At 31.1% G+C, this 11,688-nt stretch overlaps 1 protein-coding gene across 1 annotated transcript; it reads left to right on the forward strand.

The window, feature by feature from the left end:
- The first annotated feature begins 8,948 nt into the window (after positions 1–8,948).
- LOC125068632 (global transcription regulator sge1) lies at positions 8,949–10,087 on the forward strand. Its single transcript, XM_047677876.1, has one exon. It carries the CDS (start codon positions 8,976–8,978, stop codon positions 9,810–9,812), a length of 837 nt encoding a protein of 278 aa, XP_047533832.1. The 5' UTR covers positions 8,949–8,975; the 3' UTR covers positions 9,813–10,087.
- Positions 10,088–11,688: the final 1,601 nt, after the last annotated feature.

Consider the following 11,688-nt stretch of genomic DNA (forward strand, 5'->3'; position numbering starts at 1 on the left):
TTGAACTATGTAGCTTTCTAATTAGCAGTACTCTGAACAATATAATATATACTCATACTCAATGGTTGCAATTTTGTTACTTTAAATAGTTTTGAGGTGTAAAAACAAATATATTACAATAAAGTTAAACAACATGGACATTTAGACCGACGTAAATGACTACATCTAGAAATTATTAAGTTAGTAAAAATAAAAAGCATTTTTATATTATTAACAAAACTAATTATGAAATAATTAGTTTCGGGCTTGATTAAATGTTTCACGAGTAATTTAAAAACTAAAATTTATATTGTTTGACATAACAAATTTCCATCAATCAATTTCCATTAAAACACGAAATGAGGTCCACATCTGCGCACTGCCCGCGGACGTGAAAAGAAATCATAATTAATCGTCCTATTCCACGCCCGCTCGTCTTAATAGAGAGCTTTCCGCTTTCAATGTTTTCTTTGCGACGTAATAAATTAATCTCCATTCGTTGTGACCCTGGAGTAGCAGAAAAGATACAAACAAGACAATAGAAGGACGACTTAACTTTGTGACATGAACTTCACCGTAACTTGTATGACAATAAACTCGATTCTTTTAGCTTGACAAATGAAGATTAAGATTTTACTAATGTGTTTGAATAAAAAATTAATAAAACTTTGCTTAAAATTATTTTCTAAAAATTAAAATATGTAATTAGTTTACAAACTAAGACAAATATAGAAATACTATTGCTTCCTATCGACTACTTACTTTTGAGGTAGTTGAAAATTAATTTAAAGTGTGATAGTCTGAGTGGTGTGGTTGATTTATTTACACATACTCTTCAAGTATAAAATACACAGTAATTATAAGTATGCGGAAAATTAATTTAAATATAAACGTATCATATAACAATAAAACGGTAATCATGTGTCGATTAGAGAATCTTTTAGCTACTATATCACTTGTCTGGCTATCAGAAACCGGATTTTTAAATTATGGTAGCTCTGAATATTTTGGTCTTTTATGCCCCTTAACACTTGTTTCACTACATAGTTAGAAGATATTGCACTATTTTGTCCACAGAATATTGCCATTGCTGATTTATGAACCAACTTTGTGCCATATGCTTGACCTTCTTATAGAAAAGTGTCAGCAAGAAATCGAGCTACTTCTACACCGGGTTATCCATTTCTCAACAGCTGGTTCATATTTATCAAAATTCGAACGACGCTAACTCTTTTAAGACTGGAAGTGACATGATATTTTGTTCTGTATCCCAATTGATGCCTAGAAAGTCTGGTGACCTCACTGGATTGTCTAATTGGTTTCTATCCATGGTACTCTAAAAACTTCATAGCCTCCACGGGCTGTGATACCAATTCGAAGAGATTCTGGTGTACCAGGAAAAAATCATCGAGGTACACCAGATTCCGCATCTCTCTCTTTCGTAGAGTCTCCGTGACCTTGCAAGTGACTGCTGAAAAAAGCCTCAGAGCTGATGATAGGCCGAAAGGCAATGACGTCTTCTGAAGTATTTCCGGTTTTTAATACAGTCGCAGAAATGGTCTGTAGGAGGTAGATGAAAGTAAGCTTGACAGATGTCTGCTTTTAATTAGTCGCCTGGTGATGGAACTCGGGTATAGTTGAATGGCTGATAAGTTGAAAATATTTTGTTTTCACAAATTTGCTTAGTCAAAAATTTTTTTTTATATATAATAAACTTTGTATAGCATACATACAAACAATGTAAGGTAACTTTTTTGATAAATTCAGCTGTTTTATTTTTAAAAAGTTCATGCATCCCAAGCACTATTTCCAGTCATATACATAGATACGACAGAATAGTTATCAAAATATAATAATGAGTATTATTATATATTTCTGGGTAGAATAAAATAAAATATATATTTTTTGTTTGTTTAATTTGTTATAATCTAAACAGATTAGAAATACCCGGGGTATTGATGTACCTAGATTGCAGTTAACCTTGACTAAATTACTTTTACTGACCATCATTCTTAGACTTGTCTAAAAAAAAGATATATTTATATCAGGGATTTTCAACTCTTTTTTCAATCAATGCTTTAATTATAATCCTCATAATAAAGGTTGCCTGTGAGAGATTGCATAAAGCAATAAAGCCGACTCTATACGCTCTTGCTTCAATGAGTTTATTTGTATTTAACTCTTTTTACTTAAGTTGTGCGCAATAAAGATTTTTTCTTCTATTAGACCTATTGGAAATATATAGTCATGTATATCCTTTCTGGGCCGAGGTGGCCCAGTGATTAGAACGCGTGTATCTTAACTAATGATTGCGGGTTCAAACCCAGACAAGCATCGCTGAATTTTCATGTGCTTAATTTGTGTTTATAATTCATCTCGTGCTCGGTGGTGAAGGTAAATCTTTAGGATACCTGCATGTCACCAATTTCAATGAAGTTCTGCCACATGTATATACAAACCCTCATTGGAGTAGTGTGGTGGAAAAAGTTCCAAAGAGAAAGGAGGCCTTAGCCCAGCAGTGGGAAATTTACAGGCTGTTACTGTACTGTATATATTCTATTGATAACATTTACGATTGTGGAAGGAATAAAATAGTTTCAGTAGCATGTGCGAATATTGTCATATTCTTTATAAAAAAGTGTCGATAATTGTACTCAAGATTTATATAATTGTATAAGAACAATTGTGGTAAATTTAACCAGTTAAAACCATGGAATCATAGCCGAACTGCTGACGATAATGTATTATAACTTTCCATGATTAATGTTTGGGCTCTACTGCATTCAGAAGCTGATGAGCTGGAATACTTTTGTTTTTCAGTCAATTATATCAGTTTAAGTTTTTCGAACATTCCGTTAACATTAAAATACAAAATTTTGCGGAAGAGAGGAAATACTTTGGTACTCACTACTGTCACTGACAATATATCAAATGAATGAAATAAAAAGTACTTACGATTAATATTATTTTATGAAAACATTATAATATTATAAAATGCCTTTTACTTAAACAGTACACATTGTTTTTTTTTTTACTTTTTGTAACTTAAACTACTTTATATTTAAGAAAGTTTTGATTGTAATTTGGAAGCTTTCCAAGTAGTTCAGCAAGAACTATCCATTAGGAGAAGTTTAAAGGACTTTTCCAATTCCAATCGAAGCTTAAGTCTAAATTATCGAACTAAATTCATAATATATTCTGGAAGTTACAAGTTTTGTTTAAATCTTTTTGTGCGTTCTTCCCTTGTTTCAAATTGAAAATATCTTATTTATCATTAGTATTTTACGAGTTAAACCTTTCCAACATCTTGACTTATTGCTATTCAATGAATACACCAAATAACACATAATACACAGTGACTTTTATAAATAAAAACAAATTTACCAAACATAAACGTGGAAAAAAATGCCTTTTTCTTGAGTTGGAATCAACCAAATTATAATCATTTTTTTTTTTCAAGGAATTAAGCTCCTTTGCGTTCCAATATTTCTAATAAGTAATAATTGACTATAGAAATATATATATATTATATAACATTATAAACGATGCATCAATAGAGTATTTTATTTTCAGTGTCATTAATATCTAGTTAGATACATTGATAGCCTTTAGCAGACTAATGGGATTGATTTTTTGATCATCAGATAAATAATTAAAAAATAAACGAAATTGAAGAAAAAAAGAAGTCAAATTAAATTAAGTCAAATAATGCCAAAATTGTATTTAATAAATTTTATTTACTTTAATTTTAATATCAATCTCAATTTAACAATTTATCGACTAAAATCTAATAAAGTAGTTTTAGCTTTAGTCCATAACAACTGTGGTAGAGATTCTAAAAGCAAAATAATTCATACCTACTTTAGTATATTTTGATAAAGCACTTCCCATCTTTTTACGAACAATAGTAGTTAACGATAAATCACGTGAAAAAATCTTTTAGAGGCAAATACCTTTCCACAAAAAGTTAATTTAGGAGGAGGCAACGAAATGTACTACAATTTCACCGCCGCCGCCGAAGAAAAAGACAAAAAATGCCACTAACGAAATAACATCAATTACGCCATTAAGAAACTTGTTATAGTATAAACATAATAGGAGTACACGACTTTTCGCTTTATTAATACCCGATGATAATAAAAATACTTAAATTTCATTTTATATCTTAACAGCTGGACATACTTTTAACCGACGTCGCAATCAAAGAGTATAATGCATATATCATGTATATCAGTTTATATTTATATAAATACATGTCTAGAAAACAAATAAGTAATTTTTTTGTGTTTAATTTTGGAAGAAAAACTATCGAGAACATTATAGATTACTTGGATGGCTGAGTTTTTCATTGTGAGAAATATTTTATATTCTTACTGTTCCAGTAGCGCATTTGTTCGTTGTTCGTTTTTTATGTTTTTTATCATAAGAAAGTATTCTTATGATAATTAAAAAAAAATAAACAAAATATTATCATATCAAAAAAAAAATTCAAAAGCCAATTTGTTTGTTAGGAGTAATAGTATCCTTTCGAGTAAGTCGTATGTAAAATAAGTTGTGACGTCGGTACTCGATTGCAAAGAACCTGGGCCCGAGGTTCATTTCAACGGCGGGAATATATTCGATTATAAGACAAAGATTTAAGCCTTTCTTGCTATAATACTTACAATATTAATCAGACAGAGGTACTCTTTTCCTCAAATAAAATACAGGATAAACTACTTTTACACTTAAAGTCGTATGTAAATCAACGAATACGAAAATAGCTCATTTTTATCATCTATCTTGGTATATCTTTATTATTTAAGTACGTAAAACGAAAAATTATACATCAAGATGTAATCCTTTCGAAAAAAAACAGTAACAATTTCATTACAAACAGTAGGTATTACTAACTTTAAATGTTATTCTATGTATAGACGACCATGTAATTGAAATTGAGATATAAGATTAACCTATACTGATTTAAGATTGTTATTTCTGTTAATATAAAAAGTATACGAATAAATTGTATTTTTTGTATTTTTAAATTACTGAGATGTATATCTATCTCGCTCACTCGCTAATGCTGTTGCGTTATTAATCAGATTATATGTATTGTAAATTTAAAGCCGACTTCAGACATATATTATGTTTCGTCTTAAATATGATTTGAATTAAAAAGGTAAATTATAAAATAAAGTCTAGCACAGATTATTAATCTTACCATAGCTACCATTTTTACCACTTTTAGTTATAGACGTAAAAGGCCAATGTAATATGCTAAAATTGAACTTTATCCGAAGAACTAATCATTATTAAGCATTAATTTTCTCAGCTTTGTTTTATTCGGATTACCTTCCCCTTAAAATGCATACACGCAGCCATGGGACAATTAAAATTTGATAATTTTATCCAACTAAAAAGTAAATTAAAGTAACAGTTTTATAACTGGCTTTTAATTTAATTAAACCTTGCCCGTTTCAACATTGAACATAGATAAAAAACGGTGCTTACTTTAAATCCAAATACAAAAATGTAACAAGAAACCTTCCCACGGAAATTAAACGACTAATGGTTGATTAATTTATACTAAATACAACTGAATCTATCCGCCATGCCTTCACATACCGTACCGGGTGCGGCCTTGAGCGCGGGCAACTGCTGACCTTTCGAACATGATCCATTTCACGCAATAAGAATTTAATGAATATGATATTATTCAAAATTAAATTAAAAAAAAAAGCTGTAGAGTTGTGAACTATAAATAATTGTTATGGACTTGTATGGACATTCACTTATAATTCTGATAGTTTTATTTGTTTTTTATAATAAAATAGAGCTAAATATATTTTTATCTATAATTCAAATGATACTTTACAAAATTTGTCACATTATTTTATATCTCTATTGCTTTAATCGAACCTGTATCTTCTTAGTTAAAAAAGGTTACATAAACTAACCTATCTTATTAATCTATAAGTTTTTATTAAAATTTCAATATTAAATGACTATATATATATAAATAAGTCATTATTTTATAACTTGAACAAATCAAATAAGTACTGGTCGCTGGAATTTAATTCAACATACCTAATATAAAAATAATTACGTTGATTTACTAATTGAAGCTCATATGAACAAGAATTTCGAATATTTTTCGGATATGACGAATATTTAAGTTATTTATATGAATAAATATCGTGGTTTAAGGATTCGTTGTTAACAACAACAATTTTTGGCACCAAATCCAATTTATTATTTATAATTCAAATATTAGTAATAATAATTCCAAACTCTTTTTTTATATTGATGATTAATTACATTGAGTATATGATGTTAATATAATAATCATTGAGTGTTATACATATAAATATATACTAGTCGCTTTGGTCTAGTGGTTAGTGTATTAAGCTATTGTTACGAGACTAGCCCTAGCCTCCAATACGGTGCTACGTCATAGGATATCATAATTATTAATAATATCATTAATAATGTCACATTATTATTATTACATATTATTACAATTATTATTGTAATTAATTGATCAATAATTTGTACAACTTTAGTCGATATTATTTTATAACATTTAAAACTGGCATGTAACACTATTTCTTATTTTAAAAGTGATTGAGCTGTCATAAGGAAAACAATTGGATGATTGGGGCATTGTAAAAATATAGAGAGAGATTGAAACATCATGGTACAACATAATTTTATTTTGCTATCCCGAACTACTGAAATTACACTATAGATCCAGAATTAAGGGGTTTACATGACAGTGTAAAGTCCGAACACCTCGTGCCTATTTCTGTAATCTATTAAAAAAAAACGATTGATCCTCGGATATCCTATCACTAACCGAAACAACGTCTCTCAACTTGACACATATTTGTGGAATATACATACTGATTATTGTTTTGCATGAAAACGGATAAATAACATTCATTTTTTTTAATATTTACGGCAACGCTTAATTACAGAATCACAAATAAATTTACCGATTCCGATTTGACATAGCAATCGCAACCACCTCCAGTACAAGTGCTACCGATCGAATGATAAAATCGCTGTCGGTGTCGAAAAAAGAACGATGTCGTATTTTTCCGGATCCGGAGATACCGGATGCATAGTCGGAGCCTAATTCTGCCAATAAAGCCGTTGATCCAGCACCATCTCATCTCTGTATGATCGCATCGGATTATCAATCAATTGGATTATGAGAGTAAGAGAATAGAGAATACACCTAATAACACACTTTTCCATTCTACTATTACAAGGTTGAACAGTCCGTAATATTTCTTTTACGGTCAAAAATTGATCTTCAGAAATTTACGTCACTTAGACTTCAAATTAAGCCGCAAAACTGATGTTTTGTTGCAAACTGTTCAATAAAACATTAGATAAGCCTCCTATAATCTGTTATTACGTGTCTTATTAAGTTATCAACTATCACTTTATTATTCAATCGTTAATGTCTCATGTAACGTGTAAGTCTGCAAGCAAGGCTAACGTCCACGTGCCCGCTGTGGACACGACATTGGCCATATCTATGAATAAAATGGAAACTTGCTTAATTAGATTGTCGGATGGAAATAAGACTCGGACATATTATTTTTATTATCCTGCTGTGAAAGAAATTGAGTAATCCTGATGTGTATTAATTTATCTATTTTTCATCATAATTATTTGGCGTGCTGCTTCAATACGTATTGTCACACACACACACACACACACACACACACACACACACACACACACACAGTATTCATCTAACAAATCCTCTCCTCTCAATCTTCTCCTTTACCGACAAATTATATATATATATATATAATTCATTACTTATATAAAAGCGAAATATCACTCACTGATAAATCACGAAATCTCAGTAACTATAACACTACAACTTGTAATTTGACATTTCTTTTTAGTTCCTTATACATCCGCTAAGAACGGTTTTTACAAAACTCCACTCATAAGGCGGTAAAACGGGGTTTAGATATGTGTGTTTTATAAATGACGGCCGAGTAAAGCCGCAAATTCATCTAGTGTATGTATGTATCTATTACTTGATTGTATCAAATATGTAACAAAATACGCTTAGGACATGACCTGCTTTATGATTTATTTATAATATTATGTTCTACGCTTTTATCTTCAAATATTTAATGCAATAAAAAAAAGGTGTCAAGTCTAAGTTTTGAAATATGATATAGTTGTTGGAATTATACATAACAGAGACGGAAGCGTGGTATTTCGAGTATGAACTACAATTTTGCCCATTAAAAAAGTCAGCAGTCAGCTATTAACCTAAAGATATAGAGTCATTGCAAAAAATATCTATGTCATAATAGGTGTATTGAGCCATGGATAGTTATAAGTCAATTGTGTGAGCACAATATAAAAATATCATATTAGGTATACAATATTTTAATTTTTGGTATGATAATGATGAATTATTGGATATTTTTTAACGAATAACGACTCACAATTCAATGTCAATTAAACGAAAAATAATACTAAACAATACAAGAAATCAATGTATGCAAAAAGGATTAAAGTAAGACTAACAGGTAATAGTTTGCATAATATGATTATAATAATCTGTTGAGAAAATCTAGAAGTCATAAAAAAAATATATTGTCAGTAAAAACAAAGGAATTATTACCAATCTGGATTTCTCAAGTGCCTAATTATTATACGATGTAACAACTACTACCTCATGGTTACAAGGCAAATTCTTAAAATGTCATGCATGACATTAAAACATGTCCAAAGAAGTTTTCTAAGGACAACGACAGTAGTTATCCGCAGCGTAATATCACTTCCTAGATGCGCCCCATACATCCGTTGTACCGCAAAACGATAATATTTCGTAGTCGCATGTTATAAACTCGTGGTCGAACCCGCAAGCCCTTCCAATAAGCTCCAAGGCCTTTACTTGTCTTATAAAACGAGTTAAAACGAACGCAAGTACACACTTTGTTACTTTCACGCGAGCAGTGCACATTTTGAGCAAAATGTATAGGCTCTTTGTATTTGCCTTTGTGATCGCGGCGGTCGCGTGTCAGCAGCATGAAGGAGCAAGACGAGTTCCTAAATATGCGGGTGATCCTAAAACTGCCGCCATTGTTCAAGAGGCTCGTTACCTCAGCGGAAACGGAGCTTTTGGAGCAGCTTACCAGCAAGAAGATGGTATCGACTTCAAAGAAGAGACAGATGCTGATGGCAACAGGAGAGGAAGCTACTCTTACATCGATCCTACTGGCCAAAGGAAGACAGTGAGCTACGTTGCTGGCAAAAATGGATTCCAAGCTACTGGGGATCATATTCCCACCGCACCTCAGCCAGTTGCACCCACTCCTGGATACCAACCTGATCCTCGTTACAATTCTCCTGATTATAAATCACAACAGTACAGTGCTCCTCAGCAGTATTCAGCTCCTGTAGCTCCTCGTAATTATGGCGGAAAACCCAATGTTGACGATGGCCAATACTACCCTGAACTGTACGAACGTGAAAACCAAGGTGCTCCCCAACAGCAATACCAGGCACAACCTCAATACCAAGCTCAAACTCAGTATCAACCTCAGCAACAATACCAACCGCAACCACAACCACAATACCAACCCCAGCAACAATACCAGCCCCAACAAAGCAACACCAACAACATTTACCCAGGAGTCCAACAGGCTCAATATAGTGGAATTCAATCTCAACAATACAACGCACCACAGCCTTCTCACCAAGACTACTACGAGCCTACCACGCCACAACCATCGCGCTTCTTCCCTCCGGGCAAGTTCAGCCTCAATCGTGCTCCTGACGGTTACACCTACTCATTCCACAAAGTATAAATTTTACTTAGAGAAAAGGCACTCGGCGATTTGTAATGCCTGAAACGTAAAAAGCTCGCATCAATTAGTAATTCGCCGAGTCATCAGAGGGTAGCGCTGCGGGTACATGCTCGCTTGCTTCGAAAGAATTTCTTAATTGTTGTTTGCTGTGATATTGTGTGCTAATGGACAAAGTGTTGTTAATATCATTACTGAGTATGGGATTCATAATGGAACGTCTGAAGCAATAGTTGCATACTTGTAAATAAATTTATTATTATCTTAATTATTAGTAATTAATGTTTTATTAAATTTCCTAACTTTTTTCTCAGTTTATATATTTTATTTAATACCAACTGAAATAACATAAAACAATATAGGATTTGATTATTTAATGTAATTCAAGATTAAATTATTCCATCCGATAACCAATATTGAAGTATAAATACAGTTGTTTAACAAGGAGAGAGCAAAGTTACTTCCTTTGTTTCCGAACTAGACTTATATTACATTTTCGTAATACACTCCATTACGCCATTTGGCGTAATTCATAATAAATATTATCCGTATAAATTTTTAGAAATAAAACATGTGCAAAGCACAGAAGTATATTTAAATACACATGACCAACAAAATAAAAAAGTTGAAATAAAAGAAAAAGAATGTTCTAATAGCGGACCATTAAATAAAAATTTGTGGATGCATTTGAAAGAAATATATAAGTATACAAATGATTTATATATAATAATATTAATAATATATTTTTAATTGATTCCATTAAAAAATACATTTAAAACAAAAAAAAGTATATAAATTAAATTAAAATTGATTGACATTTAAAAAAAACTAAGATTATAAAAGTTGCTTTCAACTTCCTGCTCTCCAAGGTTCCAGGGGCGTGGGCGTCCGCATTCTACCGCACTTGCAGACCTACAACTAGATCACCTTACTACTAATAATGGATATTATATTGCTGAACGTTCTACCACGCCTTTCCATTTACCTACACTCGATCCAGTAAAGAATATTACAATATACTTCAAGCAAAATTAAACTTTATTTTAATACGTGTACGTTTTTAAATTGCATGCAAAAAGTGCAACAAAAATTGCTGACATTTAATCAGATACTGTCAGTGTACTGGCTTTATAAATAGTCCAAATATCAACAGTGCTTACTATACTGTATACCAAACTTTCTGTAGCTGAGTAACTAAATAAAAAAATTAAGGCATATTTACATCGAACAAAAGTGTTAAAATTATTTACAAATAAAATAGCAATAATAGAGTGTAATTTTACACTACAGCACTACCGCAGCATTACAAATTATAATTTGTAAATTAGACTCAACAAAAATATAATGACATAAACGAAATTTTACTGCTAAAAATTATAAGCTGTTTAGAACACATACGCGTTACCTATATAAAAATGGATAAATTTGCTCTACTTTTTATGACAACATTATTGCTCAAATTGCCAATTGTGTGCACAGTGTGCGTGGAATAGTGACTATGTAGTTATTGTAGGCTAACCTTTAACTCCGATTGGTCACACCAACATTCACAATAGTTTGATTAACAGTGATTGTACTCGTATTGTTTTGTGCCTCGCAATATGATTCTCGCAACATTGTTTCAATGAATTGTTGCACCAATTTTATTGTTTGAGCGGTGTATTTTTTTTTTTTGTAACACGTTAAATGATTATATCAAAAGGCATAGGTGTGAACTAAACATATTCTCATTGCTTCATACTTATTATATGTAATTTATTAATTATGTAATTAAAACTAAAAAATTGAGAATAATTAGTAATACTGTTAATTTATGTACATATTATTACTTACTTAAATAAATAAAATATAACTATTATTTTACAAAAACATATTGCCG

The sequence above is a fragment of the Vanessa atalanta genome, chromosome 14 (genome assembly GCF_905147765.1).
Source record: "Vanessa atalanta chromosome 14, ilVanAtal1.2, whole genome shotgun sequence".
NCBI lineage: Eukaryota > Metazoa > Arthropoda > Insecta > Lepidoptera > Nymphalidae > Vanessa > Vanessa atalanta.